The 16,630-nt window shown below is 44.2% G+C and overlaps 2 protein-coding genes and 2 long non-coding RNA genes across 29 annotated transcripts; 2 read left to right on the top strand and 2 right to left on the bottom strand.

The window, feature by feature from the left end:
* Positions 1 to 98: 98 nt before the first annotated feature.
* On the bottom strand, positions 99 to 6,970 carry LOC123061342 (protein transport protein Sec61 subunit beta). Of its 2 annotated transcripts, none has more exons than XM_044484414.1 (2): positions 6,317 to 6,970; positions 99 to 488 (listed from the first exon to the last, which is right to left on the bottom strand). In XM_044484414.1, exon 2 carries the CDS (start codon positions 472 to 474, stop codon positions 223 to 225), a length of 252 nt encoding a protein of 83 aa, XP_044340349.1. In that variant the 5' UTR covers positions 475 to 488; positions 6,317 to 6,970; the 3' UTR covers positions 99 to 222. The 2 variants fall into 2 exon arrangements, with proteins under 2 accessions (XP_044340349.1, XP_044340350.1); XM_044484415.1 differs by lacking the exon at positions 6,317 to 6,970 and adding an exon at positions 1,914 to 1,943.
* Positions 2,360 to 5,635, top strand: LOC123061343 (uncharacterized). 11 transcript variants are annotated; one of them, XR_006428937.1, is made up of 6 exons: positions 2,412 to 3,519; positions 3,679 to 3,820; positions 3,913 to 3,999; positions 4,080 to 4,279; positions 4,872 to 5,032; positions 5,201 to 5,635. It is a non-coding gene; the product is annotated as an uncharacterized lncRNA (long non-coding RNA). The 11 variants fall into 11 exon arrangements; XR_006428933.1 differs by having other exon boundaries at positions 2,416 to 3,519; positions 3,703 to 3,824; XR_006428938.1 differs by having other exon boundaries at positions 2,417 to 3,519; positions 3,703 to 3,820.
* Positions 6,971 to 8,423: 1,453 nt separating the features above from the next.
* On the bottom strand, positions 8,424 to 14,541 carry LOC123061340 (uncharacterized). Of its 15 annotated transcripts, none has more exons than XR_006428919.1 (6): positions 14,227 to 14,541; positions 13,978 to 14,099; positions 13,385 to 13,429; positions 12,312 to 12,386; positions 9,269 to 9,392; positions 8,424 to 9,180 (listed from the first exon to the last, which is right to left on the bottom strand). XR_006428919.1 is itself a non-coding variant. In XM_044484409.1 (6 exons), the coding sequence occupies exons 1-5, from the start codon at positions 14,333 to 14,335 to the stop codon at positions 12,188 to 12,190; spliced, it is 408 nt and encodes a 135-aa protein (XP_044340344.1). In that variant the 5' UTR covers positions 14,336 to 14,541; the 3' UTR covers positions 11,932 to 12,077; positions 12,172 to 12,187. The 15 variants fall into 15 exon arrangements, 10 of the variants coding, with proteins under 10 accessions (XP_044340341.1, XP_044340347.1, XP_044340342.1 ...); XM_044484409.1 differs by lacking the exons at positions 8,424 to 9,180; positions 9,269 to 9,392 and adding exons at positions 11,932 to 12,077; positions 12,172 to 12,244; XR_006428923.1 differs by having other exon boundaries at positions 12,312 to 12,391; positions 13,978 to 14,541.
* On the top strand, positions 11,067 to 12,466 carry LOC123061341 (uncharacterized). Its single transcript, XR_006428926.1, has 3 exons — positions 11,067 to 11,697; positions 12,109 to 12,195; positions 12,282 to 12,466. It is a non-coding gene; the product is annotated as an uncharacterized lncRNA (long non-coding RNA).
* Positions 14,542 to 16,630: the final 2,089 nt, after the last annotated feature.

Raw genomic sequence — 16,630 nt, 5'->3', positions numbered from 1 at the left:
TGTATAGATTGCATTTTGTATACTGTACCTATACAAATAACTCGCAAGGTTAGATCAGTGAGTGTAAAGAACAAACGACAAGACAAACAGCTTGCAAATGATTCGACAATAACATCTCAGTATTATAAGGTAAATCTTTTCAGGACCCGACAGTCATTTGCTATGCAAAGTCTACGACTTCGCTGTTCATAGACACATAAACTCAGCTTGTATATATGGAACCTAATTAGGGGTGCGGTACAGCTTGCCGAAAACATGGAGTACGGCAACGACGGCAATAAACCCTATGCTCATGATCAGAACAGCATTTGGGGACATCTTGCGCCCAGCAGCCTCATCAGTATAGAACTGAAGCATTGTACTGGCGCCGCCACCACCTCCAGCAGCGGCAGCACCACTGGTGGTTCTACGTCTGCGCAAGCTTGCAGCTGCAGCTGCACTCCCTCTTGCAGGTGCATCGCCATTAGCCACCATCTTGTTTTATCTACCTACATGTAATAAGTACAAGGTTCGATCAGAAGGATTGTAGCACTAGTATCATAACAGACCAAAACATACATGGTGTTCCAAATGATCAAATGGCATCATCAGTAAGTTTGTTGGAGAAGTACACAGGTATATAGAAAATGAGCAAGCATAGTCATATGGCATCAGATGGTGTCTCGCTACATCTTCTGTTGACTAAGAGAAGGGTAAATACAGTGTTGCATCCAAATGCTATGAAAAATTAGTAGTAAAAGGTTACCTACAATATGGAACCAAAACGAAAATGTTGCTCAGAGTCGTACTGAATTTTGTCGAATCCGATAATTTTGTAAGAATAAAATACTGAATTTTTTTATCAACAAATTGTGTTATGTGTTGTCAGAACAAACGACTGAATTTGTTCAACAGTTAACTGACACTTGTTCAGTGTGGGGTGACACAAAATCCAATTATCAATCATCAATACACCAGGGGAATTAGTTTACATCATCTCTACGCCATTTTTAGTAAACTTTAGTGTCATGACAGTAAAGGGAGGAACAAATTTGATAAGTACTCCCTCTGTAAATAAATATAAGAGCGTTTAGATAACTATAAAGTAGTGATCTAAGCGCTCTTATATTTCTTTACGGAGGGAGAACTATATATCTGATCAAAGTGCTGTACTCTCTTTCAATCTATAAGTAGGCTGTCTTCCGAGGTGCATCTTTAGATAACAACCATATTTTTCTTCCCAGTATAGGATTTTGTTTCAAAACAAAGATGCAGGATAGAACAATAATAATCAGCATATGCGTGAACAAGAGATGTTCAGTCGATTTTAAAATGGATCAATCTGAGGATGCTAGTTTCAGTCACACAAAAGTGCGCTCAGATCCTGTCAATAATTGCAGCCCTTTGAGTCTCCTCGTACGATATAATCTTAGAAAAAATGAAAAACTCATGAAGGTAAAAAAAAGTGAGCACACGCAGGCCTACGAGCCAATTGATCAGGTAAAGAAATAACACAAGCAGTGAAATTTGGATGCTAGCATGGTTCTTCGTATCAGGAATTCAAATATAGAAGGCGAAAATTATCTAACCATATATAAACGGGTCGCACTGACCGTACGCAACATAATAAATCTCCTACGCCCAATCTGAATCTACGAAACAACCCTTTAGAATCTGCGGATGAACACACGATCGAACATGGCGTGTCTGAGAAACACCGGCGGATCGGCACACCAACGAACCATCCATCGAACAGATCAAAGGAACCGAAATCGCATCAAGATTTCACCAAATCTGAAATCCCTAGGACGCAAGCCGAGGCGATCTAAACCACAAAGACAACAAGGTAACGCATCTTCTCTGGACACACGACGCGCAGGCGGGGAATCAATCCAGCATGGTGGTGATGAGATAGGTGGATTACGCGCGCGTACCTGATGAACACGGCCTCGCTGATCCTCCTCTCCTCTTGTCCGTCTGGCTTCCAAATCCAAACCTGGTGCGTGAAATTCGAGCGCGGAATGCTCTCCGTGATGCGTGCCCCTTATATCTATGCACGGGCTAGCCGCTTTCCGGGTCGGGTTGAGCCCAAAGTCCGCTCGCGGTGCGTGACGTGGCCCGCGCGATCTGATTGGACGATGCGCCTTCCCATTCGTCGATCTAGGCCGTTCGTCTCTACTACTATTAAAAGAGCGAACATAAACTCCCCTAAAGTCACACAACTAATTGTATACAGGATAACCAGAATCCTCAGATCAAATCATTTAAGCACATCCTACTGTCCATATTACATCAATAGTCCGCAATCTAAATCGACGTCCCGGATCAAATGTTGTGCCAAACAGACGCGTTGGTCTGCCGATCGTCCGCCCTCCGCATCCCTCTAATCGCGCGACCCTCCCTGATTTGCGGAACGTAATTAGTCCGCGATCTCCCTCACACGATCCCCTTAACAACGCAACGGGATTTTTCCTTTTATCTATCCATCTTTTTCTCCCAAAAAAACTGCCCCCTCCCCTCACCCGCACACCTCTTCCCACGACCCCGTCGCCCGTCGGTTCGCCACCGCCGCCCCACGCGATGCCGGCCATCTCTCCCCTATTTCTATCTTCTCCCATCCCACACGACAAGAGCGCGGCGGAGGGCGACCGCCATTTCTCTCTCCCTCGCCCCCCTCCGCCTCACCCGTCTCTGTCTCCTCTCCCGCACCCCCGACACGGCCTCATGCTTCCAGGCGCTCGCCTGGAAGGAGGCAGCCGCCTCAACAGTCTTCGGTGCCGGTGTGGGCACGGGGAGCGGGCTGCTTTCGATGCTTGACCCGACGCTCACCAACGAGGAGCAGTACTGCCGTGAGCGCACCCAGGTGCAGGCGCAAGGGCATTGAGGCAGAGAGGTTCACCGTAGAGGGGATCTCAGTGAGCAGGCACGAGACATGCGTCACTGCGCCGGCCCCATACTGCAGCAGTGTTTGGTTCAACAACGATTTGTTCACTGCCTGACATTTTTGTTTGAGCAGCTTCAGTATTATCTTTATCTAATTGCTTGTCAAGTTGCTAATTGGAGTCTTCAGATTCTTAGTTACATTGTAGGTCAGTAAATCTAATGTGTGACATCTTTGAGTTTTCATCTGGAAGTTAAATAAATCTAGATCGCTTGAGAATGATCATGATACTGAGATACATGCAAGCATATCTGATGCATATCTGATTTGTTCACTGTGTTGTTACTTACACCGGGCTTGTACCTTGCTTGAGTAAGTATTTTCTTGTGCATTTCAGTACGTAATGTTAATTATGCTTTTTTTCCTTCCTCAGGATCGACAAATTATCAAGCACACATGGTACGATCATCAAGTAGTCGTGCGGTGTATTGCAACAGCCGTGAGGTAAATGAGAGGGGAGATCCAGGCGCCGGAGAGGAGGAAGAAGGTGGTCAAGGCCACACATCAGCTGAAAGTCCCCCCCCCCCCCCCCCCCCGCCAGACAGGCACATGTTTGGTTGCTGTTGATCCTGCATTACGGTGCACACAATCTGTTTGAGGTAATGCCCATTAGGTTGCTTTTTGATTAATTAGTTCAGTTACATGGACCTGTTAGTAGGACGTGTGCACGTCTGTTGAAATCCGAGTCCAGTTTGGCCATGCTGTAAGTTGTAAACAAATTTTCCTGGAGTTCCGGTGAGCTGAATAAATATGCGCAGATGTGTTTTTTTTGGGTATAACAGTGTGCGATGGTGGTGAGGTGGAATCTGCACAAGCTAAGAATCAGGCACTAAGGGATGCTGGGGCTGTTGTTCCTACTTCATTGGAAACTCTTGAAAGGATTAAGGAGACATTTCAGAAGTTGGTACATCACGGCTGATGTCTTTTGCAAGTTTTTTTTTGGGAATGTGTTAGTGGGAATCAAAGCTTGGGGTTACATATATTTTTTGCAGGTTGAGGAAGGAACAATTCCTCCTGTCCCTGAGGTTACACCTCCCCCCATTCCTGAGGATCTTAAAATTGCCATTAAAAGTGGGAAGGTCCGAGCTGCAACGCATTGATTAAACATCGGGGCCTCTTTTCATTATAATTAGATGGTGTGAATAATTGTTCAACTCAGGAGAGGGACACACTCTGGGAAAAGGTTGCTTGGGCAGGCTTGCATCTCCGTATATTTTTCCATATAAATTGTAAAAGTGGGCAACTCGATGCTTGTTCCTTTGCCATTGACCGTGTCGGGAAGTTGAGCTCAGAAACTGCCGTGACAGCACTGGATGCTTGAACCCACCGGTAGCATCATGGAGCTACCAATGTTAGGAAGTAAGAGTTTACTATTTACCATTAGATTTTAGTCTGATTTTATTATCTATCATCTAGATCCCTTCAATGCTAACAATGTATGAGATAGCGATGGAAATTCCAAGTACATAAACTTTCTATAGGTGGGAATCACATGCTACGTTTTCTTGTTTAGCGACAAATCTAAATGGCTTTGTTTACTGATTATTAGTGTTAGGAAGCTCAACATGCTTCACGAAATTTTAAGACAGAAAAGGCCCCCTTGGCTACTACATTGAGATATCTTGATAAAATTTTAGATGTTCACCTGCTGTTATGAATTACTCGGTTGTGCTCGGTTCGGTTTATAGTGGATTTTTTGTGCTAATAACTCTTTTTACATAAATATCTTTGGTGTTAGTGTGCTTACTTTGTTGCTTGTGGGTTTGTGAGAGAAAAGAAGATGTAGACATTGATAAATGATAATGGTAGTGGAGTGTCTTCTTTTGAACCATAAAAATATACATGGCATGTTCTACAAACTATGTCTTATTCTTTTTTCTGTACAAGGTCTGAAGTACCACATATATTTTTACATTAGCCTAAATTTATCAGTGTTGCATACTAATTCCAGGGGTACCACAAGAGATGATTCTGAGAAGGGGTAAGGGGAAGGTCCTGAAAAGGAACAAGCTGGAGAAGATAGATCTTATCACCAAATATACGTGGAGGAAGATGAAGAAGCAAGACCCTAAGATGGACGACTCTTAGAACATAACTGACAAATAAGCAGAGGTAAATAATCTTAATAAAGAACATATAAGATTAGTTCCCTTTTCATTATACTCCACATTATTTGACTGGTGAAAGGGGGATCATGGGAAGATATACTTGATTTTTAAACTTGCAATATGTTATGTACTTCATTGTTTCTAACTAATACTTTTTTTTTCTGCACTCCAGAATTGTAGGTGCTATGGAATCGATGGGTGGTCAGAATTCTTATCAGTAATAGTTCATGCTTGATGTATGTAGCTCTCCCCTGGCCTACTACATTCAGGACACCTGCCCTGCAGTCGGTATCGAGAAATTATGTCCATTGCTTTTTCTACTACATTGAGGGCTACATGTGTTTCGAAGAGAGGTTTACAGTTGAGATTTCTTTTGCTTTGTAGCTTCACATGTTCATACTTCCACCAGATAGTCTGAACAAATATCACTGCAAGAGCCCCATGCTGTAAATTGAGTTAACTTTTAGCTTTGCGGGTAGTCAACCAAATTTTGGTGCTTGGTTGATAGCCCCTACCCATTTATCAATGACAATTGCCATCACCTTTGTAAGCAATATTTCTGGTTCTGATAAAGAACCAAGTTATACTTATTTGTTTTCTGTATAAACATCAAATCTTTCAAATGAATGTTGTGATTAGAAGGATGACAACATTAGCGTTCATCACTATTCTTCTTGGTCTTGAATAGATCTATGTATATTTTTTTGTTGAAAAATATTTCTAATATTTTAGTGTGTGTGATGTATTTTAGATAGTACTGCTTCAATATTGTGCGCTCGATTGTTTGTTAATACAGTTAAAAAATATTTAAAATTTTAGTTAAAATGTAGAACATCCAAAAATACAGTGGTTATTAACACTTGTATTTGTTGAGACGTGCGTGCACGTGCACGTTTACTAGTTTGGTTACAGGTCTGAAGTCTTCCGCCCGCCCGCCCGGCAAATTTGACATAGTTAATCTCGTCGAAAGTGTTAAAAATAAATAACCCTGGCGGTTATTACGGGATAATCCCCGCTTCCTACACATCGCGTACGGTACCAGGACTCCAGCGAAGTGTCACGGCAGTTCCTGAAACGGCGCCTCTACGAGCGGTCGCATCCCTCCAAAACGTCTGTTCCCTATGTATATAAGTGTACAATCATCATCAATAAAGTATAGTTTGATTCATTGTTGTCTCTCGATTTGCCTCTCGATTAGTTCCAACAGGTTATCGGCATGCTCTCCGGCGAGAGCGATTCCGACGAGAAGACAAGAAAAACAGAGAAAAGGTGAGAAATGGAACCATGCCTCGAGTTCCAATGTCCCTGTTTCTTCGCCTCCTTCGCGTCAATGGCCGTGGCCACCGCTTCGTCGCTCGCCACCGCCGCCATGGTGTTGGCCGACACCGCCACTTCCAGCGTCATGTGCGCGACCTCCGCCGCTTCCGGCGTGGAGGTTGGAACCAGCGCCGTCAGAACCTCCGTCGCAACCACCGGCACGGCGCGGGGCCCTCGAACCAGCCCGTGCAGCCCGATGTGCCCGCCCGGCTTTTCGCCGGTCCGGCTGCACCAAGGCTCGAGGCCGATGGGGGCATCGATCCGGCACTGGTGGCTCCGCCGCCGCCGTTTTGGTGCTCAGCGCATGGATGGGTAGTTTGACCTGGTGGTAGCAGCGCCTCAGGAGGTTGGAACCGTCGGGGCCGCGCCGCTGCAGCATCAGACTCCAGCGGTTGTTGAGGCTGTCGGCGACGCACCGCTTCAGAGGTTGCCGACGGTTGCGCGCGTCCCGGGCGACGCTGCCACGCCGCTGTGCCTGCTGTCCCCGACTCCGGCCACCCACCCGCCCTTGCCGCGCGTGGAAGTTCGCCGCCGCCTCTTGGCCCTCGGCGTCCCACTGGCGTGCTTGCCGTCGAACGGCCACTCCGGCACGCGGAGCCCGCGGCGCTCGGGCTCCCATCTCCCCGGTGGTTCTTCATGTGAGGACGAGCGCGGCGGGAGTTTTGCTCGCCGCCGATGATGCGGCCGGCCGACCTGGTGTTCTCCGCCTGGTTGTGTCTTCGCGAGGATTGGGGATGAGTTGCATGGGATTTCTTTCCCTGGTCTCTCTCCTTATCCTTTAGATTGACTAGTATGACCGCCTTTACAAGGCCATGTGCATCGGCAGGGAATCATGGCACCAACAGTACCGTGGCTGTTTGTTTATTTGCTATTTGCTTGATCTCTACACTAGTAATCCAGTACTAGTTCAGCTTATCAGCAACTTAGTTGTATAACAGTAGTTCTAGCAGTATTTAGTCTGTTCTAGACCTGTTTATTATTTTTCTGTCGAGTACAATGTATGTATTCCAGAATTCATCAGCGATGTAATATATTTCCACGTTTGTCACGTGTAGAGATTAATTACATCTGTTATTTGTAATTGAGAAATTTTTTCTCTTGCAAAAATAAATTTCGTACCTCTAGAGTACTTATTTGCGATTGAGAACTTTCTTCTCTCGCAAAACAATCTCATTGCGAATGAGATTAATTTTCTCTCGCAAAATATTTAATTCACCCTGCTGAATTATCTTGCAACTTGATACAAGAACATCTCATTAAATTTGGAGAGAATTTCTTATTTGGCCCTTTCTTAAAATTTGCTTCCCTTTTTGACCCAAAAAACATTTTTCTTCCCTTTTTGACACTTAAATTTCATTTTGTTCCCTATGTGACACTTTCGTCAGATTTGGCTAGTAACGGTGTTAAGTCTGACATAAAAAGACATTTTTATCCCTAGTATAGTATATGAGTAGATTATTCACATGCAAACAAAGAGGTAATGTGATATATTTTGTCGTGGTTGGATAAATAAAAAAATAGTAATACATTACCAATCATTAAAAAAATTGCAGGGGACTAATAATATTATGATGAGTGGAATAATAACTACCCATTCAGCCTCTACTGTAGACTGTAGTGTATAATTTTGTGCAGATTAATCTCGCGGGTGGTAGTTTAACCTCGATGGGTGATGTCCCTGAGCTGTGTTCACGCCTCAATTTGCTGCACAAGCTCACGCCTCCATTGAGTAAAATGTCTCCATCGAATCGTTCCAAAAAAATGTCTCCTCACTACCAATGTATACTAGTAGAGTGCCCGTGCGTTGCCACGGGCTTTTGAAATATTTTATTAAGTTATATAAACACAATGACTGTTTAATTTCGCATGCAGAGATAAGATAGCATAGGAATGTCGGTGCCTTGTCACGTGTCACGAAAATATTTTGCTGGAAATTATGTAAACATAATGCATGTCAAATTTCACATGTAGAAACAAGATAACACGGGCACAATCGGGTATTTATTGTAGTCCAATTCATTTGCAATGTAAATTGATAAAAAATGATAAATTAACTATGTATACATATAGAGTGATGATCCAACTGAAATTCTATTACAAATCAATGTCTAGTTGTTGCGCTTAAGAAATTGTACACGATTCTTTTATGGAAAGATATACAGAACGATGTGTTCTCGTTGATGGACATATACAGAGGGGTTACAACTTGCATTCCTAGAGCCGGTGACACAATTCTTCTATGGAAAGATATTTGGATCGATGACGAACCCCTTTCCAACAAGCTGCCACACATGTTCTCTTTCACAAGGGAGGAGGATATTTCTATAGTGTAATTCCAAGACAGACCACATGCTTCTCCCTACCGAGGCGCTGCAGGAATTAGATGTCTGTAGAATCATATGAATGATCTCTACTTGGAACCAATGATGGCTGATGAATGGATTACTTGTTGGGGAGAAGTTCAGTTTCGGCCCAAGAAATTCACCAACTTCTTCTTCAGAGAACTGCAGCCACCCGTATACATCACAATGATCTGGAAGACAAAGTGTATCATGAAACTTAAAGTGTTCGCCTGGCTGATGTTAATGGACAGAGTCAACACAAGGGACATGCTCCACCGGAGACATTTTGATATTGCAGTCACTCATGTCTTTTCTGTAACACCACACCACTGGAAACGGACAAACACCTGTTTTTTGAGTGCATCTTCAGTGCGGTCTATTGGAACTCCATCAATATTCAATGGGACACCAACTTGGAGCTTCAGGAGATGTTTGATGCAGTGAAGTCTTCATGGCCACACCCATTGTTCAATGCAATCAATGTCCCGGCCGCCTGAAACATTTGGAAACAAAGGAACATATGTTACTTTGACAAGATTGTTGCATCCCTGTATGATTGGAAAAGAGCACTCAAAACTGACTTGGAAAATCTCAAATTCAGAGTTAAGCCCGAATTGGTCTCCTTTCTTGATAGCTTCATCCCAAACCTCTCTCTGTAAATCGTAGTTGCTTTCTTTTTATTTGCTTCTTGGCCATGTAATTATCCTGTACGGTACTTTATTTTGAGTAATATATAACAGTAGGAGACTCTTGTTGTTTTCAAGGCTAAGAAAAAGAATTCTCGCACAATATCAGGAATATTGTTTTTAGCTTCATTCCCATGATATTTGAGTAAGTATAATAAAAACTGATGGTTGCAGCTAAAATACATATAACGTTGCATTTAAATGTCTTCATTGAAGCCCAAGAAATTGAGTTGGTAATCATCTGATCTCAATACGGATGTTTGGTTGTATACTAAATTCGTATTGGAAACACCTGGCCAATTCCATGCCGCTTTGGCTCCAACGCAAAGCTCGTTCCCACCATTCGGACGGATCCCACTCCGTTTTCCTCCTAATTGCCCATCTCCCACAAAACTTACCCCTTTGAGCCCCCAGTGACCAGGAAGGAGGCGGTGACGCAGGTCTGTTTCTCCCCCATTTGTACATCTCCTCCCCATACCCAGGCCCGATTGCTCCGCCCCCTCCCACATCCCTCTCAAAACAAGCTTTCGCCCCACTTTATAGATAAAGCAACAACCGAAGAAGTATAGACCGAATGATGCATGATGGTGAGGTAGCCCTCTTCCAAAGCTGACCTGGGGAAATACGGCACACGCAGCACACACACAATTATGCTACCAACAAGTATCGGAATAACTAAACACCCTCACGCCACAACCTCATACACCTAAACTCCTCGACGACACCCCCAAGAGGGATAGCGGTGCAGAGCGTTGCCACTGTCGAGTCCACACCGGACAAAAGTCTTCACCCGAAGCCTTGACACGGAAAGAAGAACCACAATGACGTCTTCAAGAAGAGCACGACACCCTCGGGTGTCGCCGCCGTCGGCGCCAAGGCACAGAGCTTTTGTTAGGAACCTCACCCTTTGCCATCACGAGGCCGCCAAAAGTAGTGCGACGATGTCAGATCCCCAAATCCAAATCAAGACGCCACCCCACCGAGACAGAGGGCACGTCTGAGCTACCCGTGGCAACACCTCCCGTTGCCCACACAACCCGGGACGATAGCTACCACCACCGCAATGATGCTTGCTGAAGAGCAACCGCGTGGACCGCCATCCGGGGCCGCCACCCCGCCCACATCACAATGCACTCAACCACGGTAGGAAGAGCGACGACACTCCATCTACTCCTAGCCCGGCATCAGTCCTAGAGTCTAGGTAGGCGCCTAAACTGTAGGACGCATCCACACCTGTGTCCCTAGCCAATACCTGATGGACTCGGGGGACACGATTCCGACAATGTCGACAGCCACCGGCGAGCCAGCCCCGAGCCCTTGGCCAGGCGAGCTCACGCAGCGCCATTTCCATGGGTCACCGGCGCCAATCCGCACACCGATGCAATGCTAACATGACCACCACAAACGAGCACCACCTGGACCATGCCTACCTCACCTACTCGGAGCAAAGTCTTCAACCTGTCTCGAGCCCAAAGCTGGCCCACCCGAGCATGAGCCCCATGTCGTCGCCATCCCCATAATGCAAGCAACCCAAGCGCCGCCAATTTTGACCCGGAGAAGGCATGGCACTACCACCACCTGCACCCCGCCACCGACAACAAACTGTTGCCATCAAAGCAGCACGGTTGCACCGGCGACCCAACCTACTACCTACGGCTACCATCGGACCTTCACGTCACCAACAGAGCACCAAGCCACAACCATTCAGCCACAAATTCATTCCTCGACAAGGACAGTGTATGATGAAGACCCGGCGCGGTGCAAGATAGGACATCCACGCACAGAGACAAGTCTCGGTGGCCATTCCAACATGGTCAGCCGCTGCCTGGCCGACGTCGCCGAAGGGGCAGCCGCCGCCACCCGCCATATCTGGCAATTCTACATACGGGCGAGCCAGGGTACCAAGCGCCTAGGCGAGGCACGTCAACAGCCGCAACCGCAAGACACCCTCCAACCAAGCCCACGCCGCCTCCCACCCTTTCGACCATCGATGAGGACTGCCCGCTTCTTGCACCCAAGCCTATCCCACGCGACGAGGACACCAGCGTGTGCGCCGCCACTCACCCTGGAACCCCCACACAGCCTGCGTGAACGCACACGTCACCGCAATCGCGCCCCACGCCAGCACCATGTCCCCGACAAGCGAGCACAACCCGTGCTACCAATCTCCAGCGAGGAGGAAGAGGGGCCTTGCCGCCCCAATGCTGCCCTAGCTTTGCTTGGCGGCGTCGGAGACCCTCCGGTGACGGCGAGGGTGGAGTGGAGGGAGGCGGCAAAGCTAGGTTTCACCCAGCCGTCGTCCACGGGAGCGATAGGGGTGAGAGGTAAGGGACTGGATCAGTTCCCATTTAATTATGTTTGTTTCTTATTTTGGAATAAAATCTGTATGTGTTTGTTTCGGTATAAAGATGGGGCTTTAATCTCAAGGTGTTTGATTCAGTATAAAGATGATTCAATCTTCTTGCTGATTATGACTAAAAGAGTAGCTTGGTTCTTATTTGGAAATAAAGCACAAACACCAGGTCATGTGCTACAATTACTTGACATTTATACATATATTAAGTTAAAGATGATTTGCATCTTTTTATGAGAAAAGAAATTTAGGCATTCATACAATACAAGGTAAGAAGACATTCAGAGTGTTAGTGAGAAAACAAGTGTCTTCCTCCAATAGCACAACATGGATAATTTTCACGTAATGTACCTTCATCATAACAAACTTTTTTTTAGCAAAGGTACAGGAGTAGGATCTGGATGGCCTTTAGACTGAAACAAACACCTTCAGATTAGCATCACACCTGTACTTGTGGGCACTCATTCAGGTAAACAGCATTGAGCTACTTTTAGCACATAAATTTGAGCGCCGTTCAACTGTCATAATAAAAAATGTGTTGTAATCTAATTGCAGGCAAGGGTATCGCCAAACGATTTTGATTACCTTGGACACTTCTTCGGTACGGTGAACGCAAGAAACAGCGAGAGTTCTGTTTCTCCTTGGCACAAGGCTTCCTTTCTTCACTGAGAATGAAAGGAAAGGAAGGAAGTCAATGTAAAAAAATATTCAGTGGCATATAAGAAAGCAATAAAAATAAAGATCAGAACATCCTGTACCCTGAAGTAAAGTAATCTCCCTTCTACAAGATACTAATGGCTACCAGATTGAAAATCAATTCTCGCACGCAGCTATAATTAGCAAGAAATTTCAATTTTAAGAAGATGGCTGAGTAGATCACTACACATGTTGGTTGTCAGATGTATAGGTACGACTTAACAGGATTATAACGAGTTATATCTTAAATTATAGTACAATAAACAGTGCCATTAGAAAACATCACACATCACAGATTAAGCTCTTCCAATCCGAAATACCTTTTAGCTGTTTGCTTCGTATCTAAAACTCTGTACGGTGATATATGAATACATAACTGAACATGTACCGTTGTGAATAAAAAAACAACGAACAGTATCTGCTTCTAAAAGTACAAAATTTAACAAAAAAAAATCCTGATTTTATTGAAGATTTATTTAGAGCTACCTTCTAGGCAGTGCTTTCAAAAATCAAAAACGGTCCCCACTAAAATTTGAATAGCATAGATTTAATTTTTCTCTCATCAAGTTAAATCGGTAGGCACACAAACCACATTGTAAATTCTAGAAATAGTTATACTGCAACCAGTAAGCTAATAGTTTTAACTTTATTGAACAACAAAATATGAATAATGAGAAGATACATATGTGGACACTGTTGGCACCACTCCCACCAATAGGCAGAATCGTAAGCAATGATGCGGCATTTGGCACTTTGAAGAACAATCCATATTGAAAGTGCTAATGTGAAAAACAGAGATATTTTCTAATGCCAACAAGAAATGAGCATGATGGAAAAGCAAGTTGTTTGCAAATCTATTTGGATCGATAAACTGTAAGTACAGACCGACACATTACGCTAATGCTGTTCTGAATCGAGTAGAAGAATTCCATGGTCCGAACTGCTCTGCATCACGTACGTACCAGTACTGCCAGCTGCTGAAACCATCCTTGAACACCATGAGGGGTCTGGATGTGCAATTCCATCAAAAAATGTTTATATGTCATCAATCAAATACAGTAGTTGATCGGCTAGAACAAGCATGGGAATAATGAATGGCTGGACATATATCTAATCCAGAGATCTTCAGCTGAAACATTGTTCAGCCGACAATCCAAATACATATGCTTGCAGCTACACATACATATCTTCTAATCCACCATAGTCCCACTTTTCTGACTATGTAATTACTAAGCCTCCAACCTTCTCTTATTTTATTTATTAGAACATGCCGATGTTACATTATTCTGAACATCCCATCTTTGATGAGACTGAAATTCAAAATAAGGTTATGTACATGTGTTTATACTTTATACTTCCAGCCTAAAATCGAAGAAAAAGCATGAACAAATGTCCGCAAATATCAAATGACAATAGAACTTGAACTGAAGATTTCAAGTCCCCATTCAAAATTGCATCAGAAATCTCCTGGACATCACGTACGCATCAACATCACACATGCCTCAATGTGCTTTTTTTAACAGAAAAAAAAACACAAATACTTCTACGGTTCTACCTGTTGCGTCCATCGATTTCTAGAGCAGGCGACATAGTCCACAATCGTCCTTAAGGCCGATATTGCTGGACATACGGTGAGAGATCCTGAGCGCCACCAGGATCCATGGAGGATGACACGCTCTGCAGAGACAAGGAGCTGATGGAGCAGAGGGTAGGGGCCACAGTTGCCGTCATTGAAGCTTGGAGTAGAGAGAAAAAGGAGGGAAGGGAGAGGGGTGGGGATGCCCTAGCCCCTATAGTAGCATACCCTGCCCCGCGCAGGATGCTGTGGGAACTCCTCCTTCCTGTGTGTCACACGGCCGCCATAGTAGCTTGTTGGCATCGGATCTCAAGGGGGAGCAGGCAAGCGAGAGCATGGGAAGCGGCGGCGGTAGGATGAGAGGGAGAGGGAAATTGGATAGAGGAGCGAAACATCGCCATGGTCGTGGGGCGGGTGGGGTGCGGCTGACTCTCGCGAGATGGAAGAGCGGGGCTGAATCGGGAGGGGCAGGTGCGATGATTGCGGGGACGATTGGATCGGGAGGAGTAGGTTCAGGAGCGAGACATGGAAGGTTTGACCGGTTTTTCCACTCAAAATCGCTGGAAGGAGACGAGATCGTGCGAGGAAAAAATCGGCAGAAGGGGAGGATGTCGTGCGATGGGAAAGGACCGAAACGAGCGAACGAACCGACCTAAGTGCTGACACATTAGGAGTAGAAATTAGAAACAAAAGGCAAAGATCAATGCATTAGGAAAGTTAGGATTTATAATTGATTGGTAATGTGCTATCGTTTCTTACCCGTTTGTAACATGTCTAGTTAGAAAATTTTGAAAAGTTAGGAAAGTTTTCATTATGAGGATAAAAAAACCAACGTGAGAAGATATGATGATGGGAGGTGGGACGAAAAAAAACCAGACGAAAATGATGGGACTATTCAACCAACTCGTTCATTAAAAATAGAGATACACGAGTCAGTAGGATAGTCACGAGAGTATTCCGCCAAGATCGAATTGATCCGATCGATTAAGCGCTAGCTTTTACTGGTTCGCGTACGCATGTGAGGTGCCGGCTAGATGTGCATTCAGTGTTCAGGCAAAATCAATCAAGTTGCTAGCTTGCATGGTTCTTGTGCTAGCTTTGTACGTACTCGTGCGTGAGCAACTTAGTGCCGCGCTCTTGCGGCCGCGGATCGAGCTGTGCAACGTGACTGGTCGGGCGCGGGTGCATATGAATATTTGAACGTGAAATCTCCAACGCGCAACACTTTCATACATTCATATTCACGCTCCTTCTCTCCCCTTTCTTGGTGACATATATTATTACCAGGGGCAAAATTGTCTTTGTACATCATAGTTAACACCGTCGGATGGAAAAATGGATGAAAGTGTCACGTAAGGAACAAAATGAAGTTTAAGTGTCAAAAAGGGAAAAAAGAAGTTTTTTGAGCCAAAAAAGGAACCAAATTTTAAGAAAGGGTCAAATAAGGAATTCTCTCTTAAATTTGAGGTGTATATAATTCAAGTTTTTTCACTTGAACATCAAGTTTGCAACATCATTACTATTCATTTATAATAGTGGTGTATTTCTGTTGAGTACGTTGTATTCCGGAATGTATGTATCTCCATGTTCGCTACATGTCGAGATTAATACGTCTGTTTGCAATTGAGATTTTTAATTTCTTGCAAATACATATGCAAAATTCTTAGTGATTTCTTCAAATTGATGTATTGGGATCCCGAGGTAGTGTGTAGATCTACTGCTTTGCAGATTATCACCACTACTGTTTAAGCCTACATTTTGTCAAATTTGACATTATGATTGCACAACATTATGCACTCCCATGCGTTTTACTAAGTCATGACATAAGGCATTAGGAGTGAGTATCTACTGATTTCATCAGATTATACTCCCTAGTACTACGAGATCTACTTCATTTTGGAGATTATCTTCAAGGTGTCATGCTTAGCAATTTGAGATTCACATTAATGGTTTCAAGATAACTTCTTGAAATATCCATTAATTTTACAGCATTACCATGGTGGTCTTCAATTTACTAATCATAAATTAACTATCTCTCGTAACCGATGGCTAGAGAATTTGAGGCATTCGCCCTCAATCGCCACCACTACCCTACCTGGGCATGGACATCATGATCACTCTTGTGTCTTGTGGAATAGTGTGTGCAATCCAAGACCACATGATTAACCTCTGGTCGGAATCACACCGCTAACAGAAAAATATTGTCTTATACATCATAAGGCATTATATCGATTCAGATCTCTGCATCTGATTATTCTGTATCAGCAATTCCTAGGACACAACAGACCTCAAGGGCAAATGTTTGGAGCTCACTTCAACCTTCAACCCGACATCACCAACAGTGACGGGACCCTATGGGCACGGAGAATATGATGGTTGAATATGACTCAACTAACATGTTTGAAGACTTCGTCTAGTCTCTCAATCTCCTGAGTGGTCAACATAATTTATGTCCATTTATGATGTTCTAATAAAAACATAAGTATTGTTGTCATCATATATTGTATATCACAATATATTGTATCAGCACTTTGTTACAAATACATTTGTATGTATTTTATATATCTGACAGTGATTTTCATATTGAGAATCTTCATGTCTATATATAGATTTCTACGGGAGTCAATCCGAT

This window comes from Triticum aestivum, chromosome 3A (genome assembly GCF_018294505.1).
Source record: "Triticum aestivum cultivar Chinese Spring chromosome 3A, IWGSC CS RefSeq v2.1, whole genome shotgun sequence".
In the NCBI taxonomy this organism is placed as follows: domain Eukaryota; kingdom Viridiplantae; phylum Streptophyta; class Magnoliopsida; order Poales; family Poaceae; genus Triticum; species Triticum aestivum.
This window is presented reverse-complemented; position numbering and strand designations above follow the sequence as displayed.

Bases quoted from the DNA above. Each gene is read 5' to 3' on its own strand.
- LOC123061342 (XM_044484414.1), bottom strand. From the start codon at position 474: ATGGTGGCTAATGGCGATGCACCTGCAAGAGGGAGTGCAGCTGCAGCT.
- LOC123061340 (XM_044484404.1), bottom strand. From the start codon at position 14,335: ATGCTCTCGCTTGCCTGCTCCCCCTTGAGATCCGATGCCAACAAGCTA. The intron at 14,100-14,226 runs GTATGCTACTAT...TTGTCTCTGCAG, and splicing joins AGCATCCTGCGCGGGGCAGG to AGCGTGTCATCCTCCATGGA. The intron at 13,430-13,977 runs GTAGAACCGTAG...TTGCACATCCAG, and splicing joins GAAATCGATGGACGCAACAG to ACCCCTCATGGTGTTCAAGG.